The sequence below is a fragment of the Schistocerca piceifrons genome, chromosome 3, assembly GCF_021461385.2.
Source record: "Schistocerca piceifrons isolate TAMUIC-IGC-003096 chromosome 3, iqSchPice1.1, whole genome shotgun sequence".
NCBI classification, from domain to species: Eukaryota; Metazoa; Arthropoda; class Insecta; order Orthoptera; family Acrididae; genus Schistocerca; species Schistocerca piceifrons.
The window spans coordinates 416,293,391-416,320,424 of NC_060140.1; the positions used below are offsets into that span (position 1 = coordinate 416,293,391).

Consider the following 27,034-nt stretch of genomic DNA (forward strand, 5'->3'; position numbering starts at 1 on the left):
ATTTAATCAAATATATTTCTTACTGATCGTTCATACAAAAAACTTGAGAAAAGATTACAGAAATACAAAGTAAAACCTCAAATATTCAGAACTGGAAATTCCTTTGATTGCAAAAAAGTCAATTACAAAAATTAAAAGACAAAAAGGACAAGTGATACAAAGAAGTACACACCAATAACGGTTTTAAACAGAGGAAAAGTGCATGAAAAGCAATAAATACTTAACAATTTCCAATCTCTGAAATTTTTAACAATAGTTCATTCTGCATAAGATTTGTACTTACTTCATTACAGTAATCTTCTTCTACTGTATTACTACTTCTTACAAGTAACGCATGGAGAGAATGATAATACACAGGATATTAGGATATTGTGAACTATCGCCAATGTCATGATTCATTGGCTGCACCACACAAATCACAAACCACAACTCATCTTAGAAGATAGAGTGTTTAATGAAAGACAAACATCTGTTTATAACACATGTTGATTTGCAAAAAGCTTTCAACAACAGTGACAGGAATACACTTTTTAAAAACCTGAAGTTATCAGAAATAACAAACAGGGAGCAAGAGGTCATCTACAACTTCTATGGAAATTGCATGGCAGTTCAAATGGCTGAAAGATGTGAAATACACAGGAATAAAGAAGGGAGCTAGGCAGGGTTGTACTTTATCTTTTACACAGTTTTTAAAGCAGACGTGACCACCACTCAGCTGTTCACCTGACCAAATGGCCACTGTCAAACTGAAGCCAAGAGAAGAGTTGACTGCAATGTGGCAGAACTCTCAAAATGTTCAACTTCAGTCACTGCTTCACAACCTGGGCTCTGCAATCTTATCCTGTTCCTCCTCACCTCTCAGCCCCACTCGCCCTTGTGTTCAGAGCACTAGGCAGGAGTACTCGTGGAATGCTGTTCGGCCTGTCCTGAGATAGGAGAATATTGTGATTCATACAGTCAAATGCCTTAGACAGGTCACAGAAAATACCAACTGTTGCTATTTTGTCATTTCATGCTTGTAAAATTTGGTGAGGAATGGTGTAAATGGCATTCTGTTGAGCAATTCTTGTGAAATCCAAATTGCATATTACTGAGGACATTATTGTTACTCAGGTGGAATATTATTCTGCAAGACATCACCACTTCAAAAATTTTGGAAAATGGATGGGTTGATTTCAGTATCTTTAAGGAGAGACACTAAGCATAAATGTAAATGAATATTTTGAGCATAAAATATGAAGATAAAAAAGAGGTTAAAGTAAACTTACTGCATCAGAATATTAGCTTGGAAGTAAATTCATGAACTAATAGATCTGTCAGGAATCTTATACATTAGTCTGAAAAAAATGGAGAAGCACGAAATCTCCCCACAAAAATGCGAAACGGAGAGGTGCAAATGCTTACACATTATTTCATTATTGCCCTAAACTGTATTTAATTATGTGCAAAACAACAAAATTGCACAAAAACAATTCTTTCTTTTAGAATTCTAGAAACATCTCCCAGGCTGTGACTAAGCCATGTCTCCGCAATATCCTTTCTTTCAGGAGTGCTAGTTCTGCAAGGTTCGCAGGAGAGCTTCTGTAAAGTTTGGAAGGTAGGAGATGAGGTACTGTCAGAAGTAAAGCTGTGAGGACGGGGTGTGAGTCGTGCTTGGGTAGCCCAGTTGGTAAAGCACTTGCCCGTGGAAGGCAAAGGTCCCGAGTTCGAGTCTCGGTCCGGCACACAGTTTTAATCTGCCAGGAAGTTTCAATTCTTTCTTTTGTCAGATAAGTTATGCATATTATTATTTCTTTACTTTCTCAGACGTTAAGTCTGGTTAAAAATGGATTATTACTATTATTACTGCTGTTATTATTATCGGCAGTGGCTGTAGTTGCATAAACTTGTTGATAAGCATAACTGTTATACAGCAGTGGCTATTAATTACACACTCTCAAATTTATCTGAATCTAAAAATTTGTGACACCCAGAATGTATACTCACGAGCTGCCACTGACTGGAGCTTTAAATTTTTGAAGCGTACCTATTTGCTATTTGGGGAGTAAAATAACGGATGATGGCAGAAGTAGAGACAATAAAAAATGTAGACTGGCAATAGCAAGAAATAAAACATTGCAGTGCCTGTGTTACTCTGATTATGATGCAAAGTTCCTTTGGATATGCATGCAGTCGCCTTACCATTTGGCTATTCGTGCATGACTCACAGCTAGACCCAAACCTCCACGTGTTGTCAACCACGCGTCTACTACCTGTACTCGTACATCCATTATGGATATTCCTCTACAGGTCAGATGTTGTACTTGAAAGTTGCTTGCCCGGTATCGGCAGATAAATATGATATTTCAGTGCCTGTGTTATTCTGATTACAATGCACAGTTCCTTTGGACATGCATTCAAGTACAACATCTGGCCTGTATGGAAATATAGGAATATACATAATGGATGTACGAGTACAGCTCCTAGACGCATGGTTGATGACTTACGGAGGTTTTGGTCTGCTCATGAGTCGTGCACAGATAGTAAAATGGTAAGGTGACTGCTCGCGATAAGTGGGAAATCCGGGATTGCGTCCTGGTCCGGCACAAATTTTCATTGTCTTCATTCCATTCTATAACTGACAGTTGCCATTATTCGCAATTGCAAACTCATTTGATGTGAAATGGCACGAAAAATGATTCTGAACAACAGAAACCTATAAGCATCAAATATAGATTTAAGTGTTAGGAAATCTTTTCTGAAGGAATTTGTCTGGAGTGCAGCCTTGTATGACAATCAAACATTGATGCTAAACACTTTAGACAAGAAAAAAATAGAAGCTTATGAAATGTGGTGCTACAGAAGAAAGCTGAAGATTAGATGGGTAGATTGTGTGACTAATGAGGTGGTACTGTACAAAACTGGGAAGAAAAGAAGTCTGTGGCACAAGTTGACTAAAAGAGATTGGTTCATAGGACACATTCTGAGGAACCAAGGGATCACCAGTTTAGTATTAGAAGGAAGTGTGAAGTACGCAGGTCCAAAGGGATGTAGGCTGCAGTAGTCATTCAGAAATAAGTCCTGGTATGAGAAATATATGTTTGTTTGTGTGTGTTTTCTTTTTTGATAGCTACATGTTTGTTCCTTGTGGCTGTATAAATTTTTGTGTTGGCTGATAATGTTCATTAAGTACAGAGTTTATGTTCTTTGTTTCTCTTGGTACTGTCATATAAGAAATACGATATGCTTGTTTAATTTATGTGCATGATTGCATTTTGATTGTACAGGAAATGGCTGTTAATGGAATTTTTTTAATGAATATGTGGGTTGTGTAATTAGTTGAAATTAATAATGGTTAATTAAGATTGGTCTGTATCATGAAGTTTGTTGTAACTGTTTTGGCTAACTGACTTCTTCAATAATAGTGCTGTGACGTTTAGTTTTTTGTTGTTGTGGAGTTTGCTCTTGCTACATAGGTGAAGTTTTCAATACTAGTTTTTCGTTCAAATTGTGGTTTCTTGGTACTGTGTAACTATATAGTTCAACTGAAGTTAGCTATACCAGTTTTCTGAGCAAACCATGTTCTTGTGTTATCGGAGACTTTGTTGGGAGATAAAAGTGATAAAAGTGATGTTTTTATACCAGATTTTGGGGCGAGTTATGGTTTTGTGGACTTGATTTGACCTATACAGGTTAAGTAAAATTTCCAATACCAGTTATTTTGCAGATTTATTTGTGTGTTGCTATCACAGAGTACAGTTTATTGATCAGGGTTAACTGAGTTAGTAATACCAATTTTGTGAATTTTTGTGAATTTCATGCAATGTTGACTTACGGATTTTTGCATAGATTTTTGGGTATGTATTTCGTATCACGGATGTCATCTATTTTGTTATGTCCTACCAAATCCTTCTAATTCCTTCAGTTGTCCCATTAATTTCACATTATTCTTTGAATTATTTTGATTATATTTTGTATAATTGGATTGTTTTCATCTGTTCGCATCTTGAATGTGTGACATCATGGTCTCCACATTGCATAAGAGTGAAATGACCATGTCTGCCACATTGAAGGCATCACAGGTCAATGCTGACAGCCAGTATCAGTCTATTTAGCATAGCCAGTTGCCTTAACTAGAGACAGCTGGAAAATGCACTGCCTAGAGTTACGAAGCATCTTGGTTCAGCTATGTTTGCAGTATATATGATTACTGAAATAGGTGATTTAAAAGAAGAAAAAGAAAGAAAGAAACAAAAAACTAGTGTATTCTGCAAAATTTTCTGGGAAAATTCCAGTTTAAAAAATGGCTAGGGCAACTACTCTACTGAACAGTATCTTCACAGGAATTTAATGCTTTAGGTTATTTTACAATTGAAATTAGCAATGTAACACAGTAATGTAAGCTCATTTCATTGTATTGCACTTAGAGGTACATATTTTGCTTCCATCCATGTCCCACAAACCACTCCCTGTGGGATATATGGTTCAAATGGCTCTGAGCACTATGGGACTTAACATCTATGGTCATCAGTCCCCTAGAACTTAGAACTACTTAAACCTAAGTAACCTAAGGACATCACACAACACCCAATCATCACGAGGCAGTGGGATACATGGAATAACACTAAAGTCATGAGTCAAAGTATACAAAGCAAAGCATACAAACATACTGGCAAAAAGAATGTCATCAGCATGCTATGTTCTTTGGATGTTAGCACCAGTCTGCAACAGCAAATGGCTTACGCTGGCATATTATGCCTACATACATTCAAGTCTTAAGTATGGGATTCTTTTCTGGGGCTTGAAGACACAAAACATGGGCATTGTTTTTAAACTGCAGAGGAGGATCATAAGAATAATACCTGGAAGTAGTAGTTGTGTTCATAGTTCAGAGCTATTTACAAAATTGGGCTTCCTTATTGCATCAAGTAATTATATCTACCAACCTTTGGGGCATATTGAGGGAAATATTACTAAATAATTACTAATCATGGAACAAGAGCCAGTTTGGAGTTACATTTACCCATGAAAAACATACAAATTGTATAATAAATTCACAAATGAAGTGAAAGAGATTACTAAAATACATTTGTTTAAAACAGCAGTGTAATTTCTCCAAAGTAATGCATATCACAAAATTTAAGATTACTCAGAGGATTCATAGTAGTGGATGGTAATGAAAGAGGGTTACTATGGCACCTTGTCACATTTCAATACATGATTATGGTTTACTGCTTTCACAAAAATCATGTCATGATGTAAAACGTGTCATACATCACGTGTAAAACGTGATGTAAAACGTCCATTCACTTAATTTTTCAGGTGAACACTGGCATATAGTTGAATATCGAGTCTGGAATTGAGGAAAGGGGAACAGTAGGACCTTTGCAGTTCTGGGGTATCAGCAGGTGCCTTAGTGTGTATGGCAGTTGAGAACAAAACTATGTTTTACACCAACTCATCTGTAACAAATGGTGTGCAAATCAAGGAACATTATCCAACAGGGAATTACCAAAAGACGCAGTGTAGCTGTTGAGACATTGACCTCATATTCAGGAGGACAGCATTGCTCTGTCCAGGCATCCTGTTTTGCCTTCCCCATGGTTTTCCTACATTGCTAAGACAAATGACAGGATGGTTCCTTAATCGAGGCCACAGTCTATCAGTTATCAACTGTGGGTTCTTGCTGAAACATTGTAAATTAACTAAACAAACACTGTTTTTTGCCTTGTTTCACAAATTTTATTATTGGTGTTACTGCACAACCTAGGTTTCGCGTTATAAGCACATTATCACGTACATTCCTGGTTCCCAAAGATGATAATACACAGATAAACATGACGACAAGGCAAAGATAATCATCCCAACTTCTTGAGTTACCAATCCATATCGTAATGTAAAATTAAGTCAATAACCATTTTTTAACCAATTACATAAGTGATTGCACAATTCAGCAGCTAACATGATAGGGCTAAAGTTATGCATTAGCCAAGAACATTTTATCTACTGGTGGACTGGGGCCCAAAGTTTTGATTCTATCCTGGGGTTGTGATATCATCTAAAAGAGGTGAATAACTGAACTGGGTTTGCTCATTTAATAATAGGTGTGGTGATGCACACATGAGTTTTAATTTCTAAAATTCCTAATTGGTTGAGTTTGGACCCATTTCCTCTATGAGTAAGACTTGTACATCTATTATGTATTTGTGGTTATTGTTGAGGCTGTGTCCTGCAAAGGTTAAATCAGGCTTCTTCAATCTGCAGCTTCTGTGATGTTCTTTAAACCTGGTGCAGATTGACCTCCCCATCTGTCCAATGTAGCAAGACTGACACTCATGGCATATGGTTTTATAAATCCCACTTTTTGTGATGGCTGGTTGTATCTCCTTTGCACTGAATGAAAAACTACCTATTGGCTGAGGGGCATAGAAAAACACCCAGAAACCCTTTGTCTTAAAAATGTTACCTTCCTTTTGATGTTTTCCCTACAAAAGGTAATCTGCACCATTTCTTTTCCAGTTTGTCTGCCTTTTGATTGAGAACAGTAGGAACCTGGCTTGCTTCTTCATCTTTTTACCTAAAATTTTATGTTGGGGTTAAATTCATTATTTGTGGCTATTGTTTTTATTGTATTAAGTTCCTGGTCAAAGTCTTCTTGGGAATAGGGATAGAAAGGGACGGCCTATCATGTGGTGGAATGCTGCATAGTTATAGGTTCCAGGATGCTGTGAGGAAGCTGGGATGAATGAGTCAGCGAAGGAATCTCTTCAACAAATTTTAAATTTATGGTAACCGTCTTCTATTTTTAGTTAATGTCCAGGAAATTTATGCTGCCCCCCCCCTCCCCCCAACTGCATGCTGACCTCTATGTTAGTGTGCCACTGGTTCATAATTTCTCTCTGTCAGACAATAGGTAGTTGCTTGTTCAATGCAAAAAAACCAGCTGTCACAAAAAATGGGGTTTATAAAATCACATACCATGAGTGTTAGTCTTGCTACATTGAACAGATGGGGAGGTCAATCTGCACCAGGTTTAAAGAACATCACAGAAGCTGCAGATTGAAGAAGCCTGATTTAACCTTTGTGGGACACTGACTGAACAATGACTACAAATACATAATAGATGTACAAGTCTTATACACAGAGGAAAAGGGGGCTAGACTCAACTACTTAGAAATTTTAGAAATTAAGCGAACGATGTGTATATCCCCACACTTATTATTAAATGAGTAATCTCAATTCAATTATTCACCCCTTTTAGATGAGATCACAATCCCAGAATAGAAGCAGAACTTTGGGCCCTTGTCCATCAGTAGATAAAAAGTTCTTGGCTGATGCATAACATTAGTCCTGTCATGCTAATGCGATTGTTGAAATGTGTAATTACATATGTAATTGGTTAAAAAATGGTCACTGATGTAATTTTACATTAAGCTATGGATTGATAACTTAGGAGTTAAGATGATTATCTTTGCCTTGTGATTACATTTATCTGTGCATTATCAACTTTGGGAATCAGTAATGAACTTGAAAATGTGGTTGTAACCCGAAACCTAGATTGTACAGTAACATTAATAATAATGACAAAAAAGTATTTGTTTAGCTATTCCCTTATACCACCTGTCCCATATGCATAAAGCAATTACGTATGCTGCGATTGCATATTTTGCCCTATTCATCTGCACTGTGTTATCTTGTCACATCCTGTACCATTGGGAGATTACCTTTGGATGAATAAAGGTAGGTAACTGTGTTAGAAAGTAGATTAATATTTAAATAAATTTATATTCTTTTAGATATGTCAGAATTGGGGACTAGCACAACTTTTAAGACTGACACGTATTTTTTGCCAAATGTGCAAAACTTTTAAAGACTGTATCCCAAAGGTGCAATGGAATTTGGCCCTTGAACAGATTATTTTCTGCATGTAAAGTCTTATGACTCAATTTTCATCTAAGTCAATATACAGGCAAACACACTGCAGAGCATCAAAATAATGGATCAATAACAAACGTGTAAAGTTATATTAAGCTTTAACATAAAACTAAAAGAATTCAGGCTTGAATGCCTAAAAGGCACATTATAATACAGAGCAATGTACAGTTACGATTTAATCTATGCTACTTGTTAATCTTTGCTGCTTGTTAGATATCTCAAATTTTTAGAGGGTCTTGTGTGGTACTAATTTGTCGTTTCACACTGCCTCTAAGGGCAAGCTTAGCTTAATTATTCATGACATACAGTTTTAAACCAGAACATTGTTCTATTACCTGTGAAGCTGGTGGAATAGGCAAAAGAGTTTCCCAAGCTTTCTTCTGAACTGTATCACTGAGTAAACGAAAGAAATCATGTTCCAGTCCTTCTTTAAATGACAGCTTCACATAATTGTAGCTGCTTTTACCGACGGGACCGGGGATCTTCCCTTAAAGAACACAATTGCAATGTAAAAATGAAATATATAGGCCTGATGATCACATAAAGAGCTATGATTTAACATAAGGAAAGTATGCAAAGATTCCAGTTATTATGACGTATATGTAAATAGCATTCAGCCATTGGCAATATGAAACAATGGGTAAACTGAAACTTAACAACCTATAGTAATAATATGACAAGTTCTAAACCTGGAATTGGTTCCGTAAGGTGAAGGACTATTTTTTTGCTCCTCGTGAATGCAAATGAACTTGGTGACTCCTCTTCTGAAAATACAACATAACGAAGCGGCAAGGATAGGCATGTTCTGCCACGAGGAATATCTCCTGGTCTTCCCCACAACAAGCGATGAGTAGTGAGAACAAGTTCACCTCCTTCGAATGATGTCTAGAAAGAATGACGTAATTACATAAATGGTGGTAGCTACTTTCACAGTCACAGAATATTACGTTACTTTTAATTTGTGGGGGAAGCTTTGACAGCTAGCTTGTGGTGTTTATATACCTTTGTATCACCGTCATACAGCTTGACAGCTTTTTCCCGTGTTACGTACGACTCACCGGTCGAGAGCAGCGGCTCAGCGTACTCAAATCTATCCATTATTTTAATACCCTGAGCCAACGCTATAAATACTGAAAAGTAACTTATTTTATTTGGAATTCATATCGTGAAGTAAGCTGATTTTGGCTTATTGTTGACATTTGTTCGTGATGTCTCGCGAGACTATGTTATTTATTTATCAAACCCCAAACATGTCAAACTTCATTTACTGTCTCCAAGATACCAAATTTCACTTTCTGTCAACACATTCACAACACCACTCCCACCAAATGCACTGCGTGGTCAGAGATGTATACTATTTGCGACAACATCAGCGATCTCCTGCATACCTTATGATTATCGATGGCACACAACATCACGAGGCATTATACGTAGCTATTTCAACTGGCACCGATATCTCATTGGTTGGCGGTAAGAGCCAATGAGACGTACCTGCTTGTAGGTAGATCTTTGAACGCTTCGTATGATTTTCGCGGGACCCATCTTGGTGTGTGGTGCTTTTATGAATTCATCGTCGCAAGGTACACTATGGATAATGTTGAACGGACTCGTGGTGTGGCAGGCTTGTGTGAAGTGAAGTGTGTGGAACAAATTTTAATACAAGAAAAAGCTTGTACCGACATATGAGGATGAAGCATCGCAAGAATATTTATGTACAGCCTAGGAAAGAAATATGTAATATCTGCGACAAGTTGGTAACAGACGTAAACAAACACATGAAGAGACACAATTTCGCGTCTGGAAAGGTAGGAGGCAAGTTGGTTACCTCTCTGTCACCATATGAGTACTGCGTGAATCTTAATGTAACTGCAAGCAGATGGCTGGTTCATAGTGAAGCGTGCTATATTGGCGAAAACGTTATGGAGATATCACCAGTGTGATATCGGGGATGCGGCCTTTCCTCTAAATTTTTAAAGTAGTTTCATGAAGCACAAATAACTTATTTTAGATATTTAAGTAATGCAGGGCCTAGTTTCTCACCGCGGCTTCACTGTGTTGTTCCACATCCCTGAAGATTCTCCTTCATAATTGGCAGTATGAAACATGATGGACGAATAAGTGCATTAATTGTGCTTACACGTTCTTTTTCCGTTGCAGTACGCTATTAAGATATTAAGCAAAAACCTGTTTTTTTTGTTATTTAGATGACATGTACAGAGTGCAATACATTTAGATGCTCTCGGAGGCAAGAACTGATACACCATTTGGAGTGTGTTCACCAACAGAAAATGGAGTGCAAGGAAATGACATTTAATTCTGTGGAAGGTGAGGAAACAAAAGTATAGTTTATTATTTGTATTTGCCAGATAACTGATGTTGTACATTGTTTGTATATGTAGGACTTTCCAGTGAGTTTATGATATGATTTAGTATTTATTAGTGTTCATGTTGGGTGTCATTTATGTAAATATAGGTAAGAAAGTATCATAGGGTAATCAATGATTGGCAATATATCTTCAGTGTATAACTTAAAACTACTCTAAACTGTTGGACTTGTTAAGTTGTTAATCGGGATTTGCCCCAGCATGCTACATGTTTCTAAATCTTGGTGGTGGTGACAGGCTGATCTGTAGTGTAGCCCTAGGCTTAGTTTGGAATGTTGGCATAAAGCAGTCTGACATTGATTGTATGTACATACCACAACCATTTTTAGATTCTTATGACACATGAGTAGGAGAGACTGTCTCCATTACCATTATTTCACAGGCACTTTGCTTATAATAATTATTAGAGAGCTGCTAATATGTTTTGATCTTACTCAGTGTTATCTTGTGTATTTCAACTAAATTATTTCCTCAGAATAACACACAAATGCTGTACTTAAGTTTGTATTACTTATGCATTGTAATTTTATTTTCAGAGTTCTTTCTGTGGAAGGAACAGATGGAAGCTGAAGAGAAGGTTTCCTTCATAAGACCAAGGGGAAAACAGAAATGTGATTATTTTGTTTGCCACCGTTCTGGATATGTTGACAAAACAGCTTCAGGCAAAAGGTTAAGGGAATCTTCAATCAAAATTGGCGGCACGTGCCCTGCCTGTTTGGTAGTAAAAAATGTGTCATCTAACATGGTTAATGTCAAGTTCTACAGGACACACACAGGACACAGTCTCTCTGTGGGTAGCCTACATCTGACCACAGCTGACAGGGCAATGGTTGCTGAATTAATTGCACAAGGTGTTCCTGATACTACAATTTTGAAGAAAGTGAGAGAGAGCATTCAAGTTGGACTCTTCAGAAGAGTTCATCTTTTAAGCAAACAAGATATTAGAAATATTAGGAAAGAATACAAGCTGGACGATAGTAGTGCACACCAAGATGATGCAACCAGTGTTGATCTGTGGGTGAGACAACAAGAGCGCCTAGGGAAAGATTCCCCGGTGATTTATTACAAAGCCCAAGGCACTGAGGATAATGGAAACAGATTATCAGAAAGTGACTTTATGATAGTCCTTATGACTATCAGCAGAAAATGGCAAAAAAATTCTGTGCGGAAAAAGTTTTGATAGACAGCACACATGGCACTAATAAGTATAAATTTTATCTGACCACACTGTTGACCGTGGATGAATTTGGTGCTGGATGTCCAGTTTCTTATTGCCTCAGTACACATACTGACACAAGGTCCATGCAAGTTTTCTTTGAGCAGATTAAAAAATGTATTGGAAACATCAAAACAAAGGTAAGAAGACAGTTTCGTTAGAGAATGTTTGATCCACTGCTTGCTGAAAATAACTATAGCATTAACATGTGTGTTTGATTTTTATAGGTATTCATGTCTGATGACTGTGACTGCTACTACAGTGCCTGGAGTGTAGTTATGGGCCATAGCGAACATAGGTTGTTATGTACCTGGCACGTTGATCGGGCATGGAGACGGAATATATGTTCAAAAGTAAATGGGAATGCAATGCTGAAGAGTACTGTATACAAAGCTCTGAAAACTTTGCACTTACAGACAGATAGAGAGAAATTCTCAGAGCTGCTGGATGGCTTTCTTACTTGGTGTGCAGAGGAGGAAGGAACTGAGGAGTTTGGCAAGTACTTTAAAGATAGATATTCATGGAGGGCACATATGTGGGCATACAGCTACAGAATTGGACTTGGCCTTAATACAAATATGTTCTTAGAAGCAAACCATAAAACTCTTAAATACTCATACTTACTGAAGAAAATAAATAACAGAGTAGATAAATGTATCCAGGCCCTGTTGCACAGAATGAGGGACTCACTTTTTCAAAGATTAATAAGGCTTTGTAAGGGGACAGAGAGAACTACACGCAGTGCTGAAATAAGTAAGAGTCACAGAAGAGGTTGTGGTATCAATAAGGAACTGATACACTGTGTTGAAGATGGCACATGGCATGTATACACCGTTTCTGATCAGCCCCCATATACTGTCACCTATACAGAGAACTCTTGCACTGCATGCCCATTGTCCTGTACTGAGTGCAAGGTATGTACACTTATTTTCAACAGTTAAATTCCTAGGTGTAACAACCATTTGTGCCAATTTAAGAGATGTTAATCCACATGTGTGTATTATGTATTATTTTGTATTTCTTTTCAGATCTGTGTGCACAGTTGTGTGTGTTCTTGCACAGACAATTTGATCAAGGGTAACCTCTGTGAACACATTCATGCAGTGGAAATCAGCAAAGGAACTGTAAAGCTCCCTATGCAAGACAGGTTCTGCAGAGAGTCATCTGTGCAGGAGTTAACACAAATAGTTGCTCAGCAGACTTCAGGTGCTGGCAGCACTGTTGACTACCGAGCTGCTTTGGAAGACAGGCTGACTATTGTGCAACAATTAGCAAGAAGTGCTAACAGTGAAACTGCTGGCTCTCTCCTTGTGTCATTTGATAAATTAAAGAAATGAGGGCAGGCATTGCATCGCAAAAAGAACTCGTTGGTCCACATTTTCCAGTAACTTCAGCTCCACCAAATGAGACATGCAGGATTCAGAGACAGTTCCAATCAGTAAGGAAGACATGTGAAAAGAAGGAACATTCATTTGCAACACCATCCTGTGCAGAAATTGAGACGATTATACAAGACCTCTTGGGAAGTGGAAACAGTAGCTGAGACCATGTATATGCAAAAGACAAGTAAGGAAACCATCCAGTAGCTCTGAGATTTTTTTTTTTGTGCGCTTGGATGTGCAGGTTTTTCAGCACAGTGTACACAGTACTCTTCAACATTGAATTGCCATTTATGTTTTGCGCATGTCCTCTGACTCCACTTCTGGCCAGCATGCAAGGCACACAACCTGTGGTCAGTATAAACCACAACTACACTCTCCTGGAATTGTAGTAGCTGTCACAATCACCAAACTGTATTGATAAAAGCTTTGATGATGAGACTGTCGTCTTGTGTTTGGTGTTTCTAGTAAACTTTTGTATCTGATCTAAGAAAAACCTGCATAGACGACGCTTAGTGTGTGTGTAGTGAGGCAGTAAATAACGGGATCTTGCACCAGATTCATCCACAGTCAACAGTGGTGTTACACAGCACATTTGCACTAATAGGTATAATTTCTTCTCAAGATTGTAGCATTAGAACACCATATGCAATTAACTCGGGAACATTTGCTCTTTCAGCTGTAGGCTACCAACAGAGAGATTGTGCTTTGTGCATGCTATATAGAACTTTACACTAACCATGCCATATTACATCCTGTAAAACTATGAAAGAGGCACCACAGCTGTGACCATATTCTGAATGGGATTGCCCTTTACCTTTTGACTGAGCTGCTCATTACATTACATTAAATTAATACTTATTCCATAGTTCATGAATACTACATTTAATAGTGGAATGTTATTGTTACAGTTTTTTTACAATTACTACTTCATATGCAAAAATCATATCTAAAAATTCAAATGTTGTTTGGCTATCAGACTTTTAATGCTATTAGGTAAATGAACAAAGATTTTTGTGGCAGTGTAATTCATCCCTTTTCATCCCAAAGTCAGATATAACCCACAATAGTGAAGATCATACTTTATTTTACTGTTATAGCTATGCACTTTGCTGTTATTTTTGAATCGGGATGAATTATTAACAACAAAAAAGTTCATAAGTGAATATTTGTTTAGTGAAGGTTCTGTGAATATCCTGAGTTCCTTAAATAAAGGTCTGCAAGCTGATCGTAGATGGATTGCAGGCATTATTCTGATTTGCACTTATGTGCGATGAATACTTTCTCTCTTAATGATGAATTACCGCAAAATGTGACAGCATATGAAAGCAGTGAATGAAAATAGGCATAGTAAGCTAATTTACTGGTATGCTTACCACCAAAATTTGCAATAACCCTAATAGCATAAGTTCGTAGCCTAAAAACGAGTTACCCCCGCAAGTTTGTGCCTGCTCCCCCCCCCCCCCCCCCCCCCCCCCCCCCTCCTCAAGATTTTGCTTTTCACCCCTTTGCTATTCAGATGCTGGCCATGCCTTGTAAAGTCCCACCTACCAATGCATCAACAGGAACCAAACCTATGCCTGACTAAGTAGTTGCCTGAAGCAGATGATCTAGCTGTGTATTGACCCTCCTGACGGAGCTGTTCAGTTGGGCCATCATACTGCATATAAGCAGGAACCAAGTCAACATTAGTATCATTCATTGCAGATGGTATTGGTACCTGTCATCTAATTTTTCCACAAGGTCTGGCCCATGCCTCTCCCATAGCTGCTAGTTAGCAGGACTTTCCTCCTATGTTCTACTATTTTTATTTATTTATTTTTGAAACAGTTGGTTTCCTGGTGAAAGTGTTGATATCTCCTCTGTCCAGATTTAATTGTAAGGATTTCTGTTAACTATGTAATTTTATTATGAAATATAAAAAAAACAGTTTCTTAACTGATTATTCTTGTTGTATTGGGATTGGCTGACAGTAAAGCTTTTGTTTTTCATAATGAGTTACAGAGAAAGAATGATGTATAGCATCTCATAAGATAAATCACTAAGTAATCCTGTCACATAAGTAGAATAGTGTTTAACTTAAGGAATGTAAAAGTCACCTAGAAGCATTGTCATATCCTTTATTTCCAGTTGAGTACAAAGATAAATTACCCACTATTTCCAAATGTTACACATCTTTTTGTTGAATTGTACATATGTCCTTGTCTTGTTGTATATGTCTGTTCAAGGTTTTTCCTTTAGCTGGTGTCTGTCTATAATAATGTGGGTTCATGTACAACATGATGGTTGTCATATATTTATACTCTTTTTGATTTTTGGTAATGACTGGTGTAATGTTTCCCTCTGTTTCTTAAGATATGTTTTCTTATGTTTATGAAAGATTTCAAGCATTTTTGTTACTTCTGTATGTAATGGAAATGTGTCCTGAAGAGACTTAATAATCAAATAAAATATTTTTTATATCATTTAATGTGTTTTATTGATCCTTGGATGATAAGATTGTTACCTTAGTGATAGCAGCATAGTTGCAGATCGGTGATGTGAACCAAGTAGACTATAATCTCAATGTTGGTATGGACTATCTTTGGTGCCAGTAAGTAAATTCTTTCAGAACTTAGTTTAATACAGGTGCTAAGTGTTCAACTTCTACTCCTGTGTTTCAAACCTTAACTAACTGTGTCAATGTTTATTTCATTCACCTGCACATGAACACAAAATGGAAGATAAACTGTTAAGAACTGAGCAACTGAAATGTAACGGAGTTTTGTTAAGTGGTGATTTACAGCTATTCAGAACTTTCTGAACAACATTTCTTGCACACAGCTGTATCGATTTTGGTCACTTCAGACCACCTTCAAGATTATGTACATCTGATCATGTTATTCAGAATGTATTCAGATGCATCTGTAACATTCACTGACAGGAAATGGAATCAGTTGTAATTAGTTATACATGGAGATTAATTGGACATTACAGTTGCTTTTGAATACATTCTGAATAACATGGTGTACATCTAATGTGTTATAACCTTAACAATCATCTGTAGCAAGCAGAATTGGTTGTAATGAATAAATTGATATAGCTGTGGGCAAGAAATGTTGTTTCAATGTAATGTAACAGTTAATGTCTGTCACAAACCCAGGCTAATGCTACTGCAATTGTAAATCTCAAATGCATGTAGTAATTAAAATTTGAATTAGTTATATGGTTGAATTCTTGGGGTGGTGGTCCGTAGTAATTTGCTGACACTGCAATTCTACTACAGAATGTTCAGAACAATGTTGGAAAGATAATTTTTCCCCGCAGAGCATTTGACAAATCTTGTCTTAAGTTCTTGTTATCTCCTTCTTATTGAAAGCAAAATTTATTGTATCTTGAAAATAACTACAATTATAAAGGTCTGCAATGTTTGAGGCATAAAGGACAATGAATGGTAACAACGTAGGTTGAAAGATCATATTGTAAGAGTAGTTCACCAAAGTAAAGAATACGTTAGCTCGAAAAATGTCTTGATCATTACGTACTCTTTGAAAGAATCTACGACCTAGTTCTCTGAATATGTGCCCTCTTGCAGCTACAGCATGCACAATTCATTTCAACAAGTGATTATCCAAAGAAGCTAATTGCTTTGAAAAGTACCAAAATGTGACATGAGCGTTACTTAAAAATATTCCTGCACCTGTTTCATTACAGGTAAAAGCATTTTGTGAACTTCAAGGTTGTATGTAACTCCGCCTGTCACTACCAATTCATCTTCACTCAAAGTTACAATGGTTACGGAGAAAATGGAATTTTTTTTTTTTTTTTTTTTTTTTTAGAAACTCTAATGTTCACTCCATGAATATCGAAGCTGTTCAGTTTCAACAAACTGGTAACTGTATATATCATAAGGTTATAACAAACACTTGACCTGCAGCCTTCCTTTCATTTTGTAGTATGAGTGATGCCTATAAAACTGTATTAACTATGAATTTCCAGACTGTACTAATTGTAAGATCATAGTGAGCAGCAGGAAATTCTTTGGTGTTAGCTGTTTCCAAAAATTGTACAAGTATGCTGCAATACTGATCTCACTGTTACTATATAGGGCATCCAACTTTGCTTTTAACAGCTTACTTTGTGCAGTAAGAAATGCAGGTGGATGCACTGTATAAAGGTCTTACTTGTGTGGACTGAAAACAATGTAACATTCGCCTTCCTTGTTCAGACTCAAAAATTGTTTTTGCGACAAGAGAAAAGTGATACAGTGATTAATTCAAGGAGGAGAGCCTTTCAAAATATTTCTGCTGTCACATCCTAACTTACTTGGTATGACGAGCACGAGTACATACTTTCGCACTGTGCACATAATGAATATCAGATCATCCTGCTTCCACAATGGGTTACTTTGTTCTCAGATGCTGACATGTTGATTAGATTGAAAATTAATATCACATCTCTAGTATGTATTGATACGACTTAAGCAAGCAGTGGAAAATTTTAATACTGTCAAGAAATGTCCTATCACTTACTGCACCGCTCTTTCCAATTACTTCCAGGGATCAGGTTGGCAGATGTAATGTATCCAAACTAGTTTGTTATGTATGCAGCATTCTTAAAAATTTTCATTGAAATCAGCTTTTATCTTTTTTCCACGTGGCAAAGTGTATTTGAGGACATTGCTGTTAACACTTTTTTCACTATCAGTTGGAAGGGAATAGAAAGTGTCCACCTCCTGCACAAATTTTCATACCGCTATAGGCTAATGTGCTCATCATGAAACAGAGCTCTTGTTTCAGAACAGAGACTGAGCAAATGGTCTATCACTCTAAATGTACAGTTTTGTTACAAAGTGGCAAAACCCATTAGCAGTCATAGTGAGAGAAAATACATGTTTGCAGATGAAATACGTGAAGTGAGTAACGTGTAAATATTATTTTCTAAACATCCACAATCATCATCTTAGCAGAAAGCAACCCTTTTCAGTTAATTTGAAAACTGTAGACACCAGCTGTGGCTCTGTCACTGATGACAAAGTTATCATATCACTAATTTTTAGAGCCTTTAGATATTGGGAATACACAGTCCTGGAAAGGTGAGTACTCTCAATACAAAATTTTCAACAAATTTCAGTTTGTTGACTCACTGCTTGGCAAGTTCGAGACCTCTAATATGTAACACTGGCAAGCAGGTGAGATAACATGGTATCCTGAGACACTATTATGGCGGAGTAGCCTATATCACCTTTGTGTTTTGTGGAATTCACCTCAAAATTGCAGTTTTTTGCCTAAAGTTTACAGTGGGCCGCCCATGTGCAGATGTTGGCAACACCCATTCATGTATGATGAAGAGCGAATGTGTTCTTACTTTTGACAAAATCTGATCACTTATCTTCCCCCACTCCTGTTTTAATTTGAGGAAAAAAAAAAATCATATGAAACGTTGATTCACAAATCAGCTGTTCCGCAGTCTTAAATTTCCCCAAAAGCCCTTTGTAAAGTTTTACCATTTTTTTCGTATCCCTCTGCACACCATTAATATCTCTAACTTTCAAATGACAGTCTCTCAGTAAAAAAAACACATATTGCTTTTCAATTTTGCACTTCTGGAGGAAGAGTGTCACCAGTTTTATGTGAAGGCCTAATTTAGAAAACATATACGGATCTGAATTTTATGGAGTATGAGGAACCCCTATGCAGAAAAATGTCAAATTCCTGTATGGATTTAAAGTTGTGGAGAAGTAAATGTGCTAAATTACTGTTGACAGTTTCAATGTAAAGCTTTCTGGATGGCAACACACAATTTGTGTTCGCAAACAAATAGCAGATGATTGTTTGCCACTGAAGAAAGCAGTCTAAAACTCATTAACAGCCTGCAAATTAATCATTAGGTCTACCCTGATTAACTCTCAACGAACAGAAATTCCAAATTGCATCACCTACTTGACAAGCACGCAATACATGCTAGCCTATATACTTTTCCACACTTCACTGTTCAGGATAACAGCCTACTCTGCAGTTGGCCAATAACACAAGACAACCACTTTTGATTGACCAATGCTGGCAGTATCACCTACAGCAACTACTGTTCTAGGAACTTCTGTCTTATTATGATTCTACGAAACCAATCACTGATCATTTAAAACAATGCTTATCTGTGATTCGATCATGTAACGCTGCTTTTGAAGCGATAAAACAGGTTGAGACGGGCAGCTGCTTAGGGAAGAAAATGCTTAACGCTACGTATTAAGACTTCCGAAACAGCAACTGATAGTTCCCTGAACGTTGAAATACGTTTTGTCAAGAATGTTGCCCCAGGTAAATTTAAACCACAAAATTTACCTAATCTTTCCCCAGGTGCTAAAAAATATTCTTCAGCATTTCAAAATGAATGAATTATTCTAAGGTCATTATCCATGTAAAGCATTCACAAAAACTGCACATCGGAAACAACTGCTATAAACTTAAAAGGCCATGACATAGATCAGTTAGGAAATGACACGACGCTGAAATCAGATGATCCAAAACTAGTATACACAACATTTTTATTTCATTCCACATGTTAATATCGTAAAAAATGCAAAACACAAAATGTGACATTTTTCGACATTAAAGATGGGAGGGATATTAACTGACCCATGATTTCAAATCAAATATCTTCACTTAGTAAATTTTCGATATACGTCCATTTAATGCTCTCAGTTACGAAAGGCACAACAAATACACACTTCAAGATGGCTCCCCCCTACCCCTCAGAAATCATAAATAAAGTAGATGTTCAAAGATCTACCTACAAGCAGGTACGTCTCATTGGCCCTTACCGCCAACCAATGAGATATCGGTGCCAGTTGCAATAGCTACGTATAATGCCTCGTCACAACATCGACAGCACACGCCTCGATTTTGTTGCCTTCAGCGCCAGCAGTGCTCCAAGCGGCCGGTAGGTTGAACTGTGAGTTCGGCGCGATCGTGAAAGCGAATAGTGATTGTTTATTTTGATTTATACAATGGTTTTTACCATCGGGAGCGTTTGTAGCGCAATAAATTGCAGCAGCAATAGGAAGAAGACACCACAGCTGTCTTTTTTAGGTTTCCTAAGGATCCTGAGAGGTATATACCATCATGTTACTAAACTGTATCGTCACGATTCATTTGCAAATGTATGTGTATAAATCATGAATGTTTCGTTTTAGGAGGAAAAAAATGGCTAGTTAATAGCAGACGAGAAGACCTTATGAAGAAAGACCCGGTTTACCTGTATAATAATATTAGGTTTTGTTCGCTACATTTCGAACAAAACCAGGTCATGAACGCAGACAATAACAAACTCGTGTGGAATGCAGTATCCGCACTGTTTGACATTCCAAATAAGCCACCTCAACTGACGATGAAGAAGAAACTGCCACAAAGATTCGACAGTCAATCTAAAGCTGTAAAATAGTCCTATGACACAGAAGCAGCTAGTTCAACTCTATTTATTAGTGCTAGATTCGTGAGAATCATCAACACAAGACCTGCTTTGACGATGAAGTGGTTAGGTTAAGTGCAGCTGTTCGTGTCTTACAAAAGCGTGTGAAGTGTCAGAATGTGCAGATCGCTACACTTCAAGCGAAACTATTATGGGACAAGGAAAGTGCCTACAGACAGATTGTTTGAAAATTATTCAAATATTTGGTTTTTCGTGAAATGTAATGCAATCAGCTCATTATGTTTTCAGCATATTTCTCCCACTATTTGTCAGTTGCTTGTCCCACTTAGAATAATATAAAGATGAAGGTCGTGGAAACAAGTGACACTGACAAACACAGTAGACCTACAGAACGATAAACGAGCTGTCCATAGCTTTTGCATGTTGAGGTACATGTCTGTGCTTCTTACATGTGAATCTGTGTGTTTATATTCTTTTGATATCAACGTGGTAAGCTGCAATTCTGTACAATGTCACAAGTGTTTCTTCACGAATGTGTTGTAACTTGCCACTCTATTCATGGTTTTTGTCCATACTTGCGCTTATTTTAGAATCATTTTTAGAAACATATATGCCTTCTGGTACTACACATACTCTTGGAGGCAAGAAACTAACTGGAATATTTCGGAAATTACGTAGGAAATGGATGCAAACAAACATTATGCTTACGACGCGTCAGACGTTCACCTTACCTGCCGCTCTGAGCGCTAGTGTCGCTCCATCTGTCAAACGGCAACAACTTTTACAGCAGTGAGTGTCGCGACTGTTATATTAGACTGTGATCGAGAGACACAGGTGTACAGTCCATTCAAATGGGCAACCTGGACCACCCAAAGCGCCGATAGATGTCTTTTTTGTTAAGGTGGTATCATGATTTCAAACTGCAAAAGCCATTCCAACAAACGAATTAAAGTAGCTGATCCTCTATTGGCACATTCAATGCAATTTTTGGAGTTATTGCTGGTTTTCCTTGTCTTGAAAGTGAGAATATAGGCCTACGAACCTCATACTCGGTATTTACATATATCTGAACTTCTAAAACACCCAAAAAGATAGAAAAATCCAACAAAAATTGTATTGATAACAACTGAATCATTTGCAACTTGCCTTTTACGGGACAGTAATCTAAAGTATCAATATTTGAGAATTACGTCTTGTAGATGACGTAATCTTAGTCTTATGCATTCTTCCCATCCACTTTTGAGGTTTCTCATTGAACGATGCAATATCTCAGCTGGTACCACTAATTTCCTCTTGAATTCTTTGTTTCCATTCATCCAGTGTTCTTGGACCTGTCATATAGGCCCGACTCTTTAGGTAGGCCCACAAGGAAAAATGGTAAACGGGCAATGATCTTGGGAGCCAGGGAATGGCACCATCTTGAGATGACACTTTTACTGAACATTTCTCAAACAGCTGCCATTGACTGGCTTGCAATGTGTAATGTCGTACCATTCTGCTGAAACAAGGTTTCGTGAAATTGTGAAATATTGTTCAATGCAGAGGCAAGAAAAGACTGCAATATCTCAACATCTATCCAAAGTGAAAGACTCTGTGATCCATTCTCTACTTTTGACAAAGTAAGATCTGATGACATGTGTGACGAAACTGCATACCACACAGTTACCTTACTGACGCGTGAAGGGCGTTCAAGTACTTAATTTGGGTTGCTGTGTGCCCAGTAATGGTATTTATGCTTATTCCCTTAACCTGTGAGATGTAAATGGGCCTCATCTGACGTTCATAGTTTGTCCAGAAATCCATTGTCGTCATTTATGTTTAACAAAATATGCTAACAGAACTCTAATCGCAACTAGTAGCAGTTCTCTTGCTGGTGTTGCACATTCTGCAGTTTGTATGGATGAAATTTTAAATTATAATGTAGAAGTCGCCGAACATTCTTTCAGGACACTCTGCCAGGAGCTTCTTGCCTATGAACTGGCCACCATAGACTCGATAAGACTGAAACGTCCTTGGCTTTGATATACTGTGGAGTACGACCACTTCTCTGTCATCTTGTCGGTTACTTTTTTGGAGCAGATGCAGCCTTTTAATCCAAGTTTGTTATTGCGTGTTTCGAAGGAATCCGACCATGACGTCATAAGTTGGAGAAACGTCGGAGCTCCATCTGCATACTTTACAAACTATCATAGTTTTGTGAAACATTTTTAAGACAAAATCACACTGTTGATCGATCCACTGATCCATGATAACTCACTGATGAGATTGTTTACAACTCAAGGTTCCTGTTCCACAGTGTGCCAACTGCATGTGGCTGCCACTACACATTTCAAAAGTTTCAGTTTTCTTTTATCACCTTGTATATTACGAAAAGCAACGTTAAGCTGGCCCGATAGCGTTGATAAGTTAATGCAATATTCTATTGTAGATGTACTGTGGCTAGGGTGACAAACATTTGATCGTGGTTTTAAGGGCGAAAAACACCATCTGACCACAAATTAAGGGAGGTTTTGGAGAGATGTGGTCGCAATAAATTTCAGGTGCACGACTATGTAATATTTTCTTGGAGTAGGTGACACCATAGATGTAAATATGAAAGATGGCATATTTTGCTTATTTTTACTCTAGTAGGTCGTATGGTATCATATTCTGGGGTACCTCCACAAACAGAGAAAGATTTTAGAGTGTAAAAGCGTGTAACAAGATTCATTGTGTCACAAATTCAGAAATTAGTATTACACTCAAGCGTTCTAAATATGCCTGTTATATTATATTTTCTGATATTTTCCACACATAGGAGAATCCTCTCATTTTTGGGTGCATGGTATGAAAAATAAATCTAATGTGATAAAAACAAAACATCTGATTTGTTTGTCACATATATGAGATCTGTTAAAAAAATTCTGGAACTTCGATCACAACATTTTTCTGCCCTTTCCATTTACTTATTGTGTGTGGTCTCCTTCGAAATACTCTCCTCCACAATTTATACACCGCTCCCAAAGCGGTTTCCACTTCCGGAAGCAGCCCTGGTACGGCTCTTTCTGGGTTGCGCTAAACCCCTTCTGCGAATTTTCTTTTATCTCGTCTATCGTTGCAAATCTTCGTCCTTTCAACAGGATTTTCAACTTTGGAAATAAGAAAAAAAAATCCACAGGGGCCAGGTCTGGAGAGCACGGATCGTGAGGCAGCTCAGTGATTTCGTTTTTTGAGCAATAGTCTCGCACCGACAGGGATGTATGTACAGATGCATTTCGTGATGCAAGAGCTATTTCTTTTCTCGCCACGTTCAATGCCATTTCCTTCTCACATTTTCTCTCAGGCATCGCAACGTGTCCTGATAGTACCATCGAGTAACTGTTTGTCCATGTGGCACTGATTCATGATTAACTAATCCTTCAAAGTCTAAGAAAACTATCAGCATGGCTTTGACATTTGACTTAACGTCAAGAGCTTTGTTTGGTCTTGGAGACGATTTACCAACCCAAGATTGAACCTTGGTCTCAATATTATAACCATAGACCCACATCATCATCAGTTATGTTAGTCTTAAAGAACAGCTCGTTCTCATTTGCGCGATCCGTAAGCTTTTTTACAGATTGTGAAGCGAAGTTCTTTCTGGCCTTGACTGATGAGCTGCAGAACTAACTTGGTGGCAACACGATGCATTCCAAGATACTGTGTCAGGATTTCATGACACAATCGAACCGAAATGTTACATTCTTCTGCAGTCTCTCGGACAGTCAATCTTCGATTGGTACACACAGTTTCGTTAACGTTGCTGACATGAGAGTGGGCGGTAGATGTCGAAGGGCACCCTAAACAAGGATCATCTTCAACTTCCATCTCGACATTTTTAAACTGTGTGTACCATTCGCAGCAGTGAGTGCGGCTTAAGCACTCATTACTGTAGGCTTTCTACTCATTTGGTATGTCTCTGTAAAGGTCTTTTTTAGTTTAACGCAAAATTTAACGCATCTAGCTCTGTCATCTCGAAATTCAGAAACTGTGTGACCCAATGTTCCACTCAATGCAGCAGTGAACAATAACTAACAGACATAAAACAATGAAACTTCCGGCAGTTACATACTAAACACAGGTGTGTGCAAGGATGCCAACCGCATTTCGCTCCAACTTCCCATTGGCGCGAAATTACGAATGTTTGTGTGTGTGTGTGTGTGTGTGTGTGTGTGTGTGTGTGTGTGTGTGTGTATGTTGGGACTTATGGCGCTCAACGTCGAGGTCATCAGCGCCCTGACACACATTAAAGGGAGCGAATGTGGACATACCTAATAAAACTGAAACACACACGCAAAGAAAGCAGGAAAAGAAGAAAATGCTACATAAGAAAGTAGAATGTAAGGAAAGGGAAAACGTAGCAACAAGAATGCCACAGTAAATTGTCATTGGCTGGTTCTGGAACATTTTTAACAGTTGTCATAATGCACAAATATAACCGCAATAAAATTTAACAAAACTGCATACACACACACACACACACACACACACACACACACACACACACATATATATATATATATATATATATATATATATATATATATATATATGTGTGTGTGTGTGTATGTATATATATAACGGTCACTTTACAAGTACACAATTATAAGAGCTGAAGAATATTTTATCTTCCTGTGGAGAGTTACAAACTCTGCAGTTACAGTGAAAATTTATTGCAATCAAATGGTTCAAATGGCTCTGAGCACTATGGGACTCAACTGCTGTGGTCATAAGTCCCCTAGAACGTAGAACTACTTAAACCTAACTAACCTAAGGACGTCACACACATCCATGCCCGAGGCAGGACTCGAACCTGCGACCATAGCGGTCGTGCGGTTCCAGACTGTAGCGCCTTTAACCGCTCGGCCACTCCGGCCGGCTATTGCAATCATGAACTTTGACTTAATCAATTCTAATCTGATGCTGTTTCTCTGACTCGAAGAAGCAATGATGGAAATGTAAGAAAGGTACAGGATTTGAATTAACGAGGTGAAAAGATATCAGTGATAAGATTCGCTGATGATATTGCTATCCTGAGTGAAAGTGAAGAAGAATAACAGGATGTGTCGAATGGAATGAACAGTGTAATGTGTATAGAATATGGATTGAGAGTAAATTGAAGGAAGACACAAGTAATGAGAAATAGCATAAATGAGAACAGTGAGAAACTTAACATCAGGATTGATGGCCACGACGTAGATGAAGTTAAGGAATTCTACTACCTAGGTACCAAAATAACCAATGACAGATGGAGTGAGGAGGACATCAGAAGCAGACTAGCTCTGGCAAAAAGGGCATTCCTGGCCAAAAGAAGTCTACTAGTATCTGTTTGGTGAACAGTTTGTTTGGAAGTTAAATGTGGACTGTTGGAAAACAGGAGCAGAAGAGAACTGAAGCATTTGAGATGTAAAGCTATAGACGACTGTTGAAAATTAGGTGGACCAATAAGGTAAGGAATGAGGAGGTTCTGCACAGAATCAGAGAGGAAAGGAATATGTGGAAAACATTGACAAGGAGAAGGGACAGCATGATAGGACATTTCTTAAGACATCAGGGAATGACTCCCATGGTATTAGAAGGACCTGCACAGGGCAAAAACTGTATTGGAATACATCCAGCAAATAATTGAGCACATAGGTTGCAAGTGCTACTCTGAGATGAAGAGGTTGGCACAGGAGAGGAATTCATGGCGGATCACATCAAACCAATCAGAAAACTGATGACACAAAGAAGGACACATCAAATCAAAATGGGGCATAACATTTCACACAGCTATTTCAGCCAAGGAACGTTTACTAGTCACACTATGATTTATAACTGTGTGTGAGCTACAAATTAAACAGGACTTTTAATTTATTTATGTGAGAAATTCAGTTTAAATAAACATTAATTTTCTTGGTAGGTGACTAATACAAGCCACTGATGTACCGTTTTTCGTATTCCTGTGAGCACGACGTCTTTGACCATACCTGATGTATGTGGATCCATTTTTGATGTCATGAAAAGGGAAAATTATTTGTAGGTATGTGAAAACACAGTACTCAAGGTTAAGGCAAAGTTTTATTAAAACTAAGCGCATTGTATGGAAAAATTAGGTTATAAAATGTTTCTTTTTTCTAATGCCCATAAAATGAAAAGTAATAAGCTGATTAAGTAGGTTTATAATAATTACATGTCATTTTCTTTTTCTAGATCCCTAAAACACAAGTAAATGGATGCAAGTGGCAAAGGAGTTTGAAGAAAATTGGAACTGCAGTGGGGCACTGGATAGAAAGCAAATTGTGATGCAAGCTCCAGAAGACAGTGGGAGCTACTATTATAGTTACAAATACTGCCACTGTATTGTTTTATTGCAGATGCAAAATACACTTTATTATATATGGACGCAGTTTGTGGCTGAAAAATTTGTGATGATGGTGGGCTTAGCACCTTCATTATCTTCAACCTTGGAGCAAGGACATCTTGATGTTCCTCTGCATTACGTACTCCCAGGCAGAGAAAAGGACATCCCCTATGTACTTGTACCTGATGGTCTATTCCCATTGAAGTCATACTTATTGAAGCCAATATGCTTTTCATAATCAGCCTGGTCCAAAGAAAGTATTTAATTAAAGAGTGTCAAGGACAAGAACAGTTGTTGAAAACTTTTTTGGCCACATTCCACAATGGTTCTGAGTATTAAGGCGTGTCTGTTAGTAGAGCCTGAAAAAAAACTG

At 37.7% G+C, this 27,034-nt stretch overlaps 2 protein-coding genes across 4 annotated transcripts in view; one reads left to right on the forward strand and one right to left on the reverse strand.

The window, feature by feature from the left end:
• LOC124789616 (vacuolar protein-sorting-associated protein 36) overlaps nucleotides 1-9,416 on the reverse strand; it is a 37,696-nt gene extending 28,280 nt beyond the window's left edge. The window contains exons 1-3 of one of the 2 annotated variants that reach the window (XM_047257036.1): nucleotides 9,303-9,416; nucleotides 8,604-8,799; nucleotides 8,250-8,401 (exon numbers count right to left, since the gene is read on the reverse strand). In XM_047257036.1, coding sequence (XP_047112992.1) covers nucleotides 8,250-8,401; nucleotides 8,604-8,799; nucleotides 9,303-9,329 — 375 coding nt within the window. In that variant the 5' untranslated portion in view covers nucleotides 9,330-9,416. The other variant, XM_047257034.1, reaches the window with a different exon arrangement.
• LOC124789615 lies at nucleotides 9,388-13,981 on the forward strand. Of its 2 annotated transcripts, XM_047257032.1 has the most exons (5): nucleotides 9,388-9,719; nucleotides 10,119-10,239; nucleotides 10,835-11,654; nucleotides 11,742-12,428; nucleotides 12,543-13,981. In XM_047257032.1, exons 3-5 carry the CDS (start codon nucleotides 11,445-11,447, stop codon nucleotides 12,849-12,851), a joined length of 1,206 nt encoding a protein of 401 aa, XP_047112988.1. In that variant the 5' UTR covers nucleotides 9,388-9,719; nucleotides 10,119-10,239; nucleotides 10,835-11,444; the 3' UTR covers nucleotides 12,852-13,981. The 2 variants fall into 2 exon arrangements, with proteins under 2 accessions (XP_047112988.1, XP_047112989.1); XM_047257033.1 differs by having other exon boundaries at nucleotides 9,388-10,239.
• The last annotated feature ends 13,053 nt before the right edge of the window (nucleotides 13,982-27,034 follow it).

Coding starts and splice junctions, on each gene's coding strand:
- LOC124789615 (XM_047257033.1), top strand. CDS start 11,445: ATGGCAAAAAAATTCTGTGCGGAAAAAGTTTTGATAGACAGCACACAT. Junction 11,655..11,741: donor TTGGAAACATCAAAACAAAG/GTAAGAAGACAG, acceptor TGATTTTTATAG/GTATTCATGTCTGATGACTG. Junction 12,429..12,542: donor TGTCCTGTACTGAGTGCAAG/GTATGTACACTT, acceptor ATTTCTTTTCAG/ATCTGTGTGCACAGTTGTGT.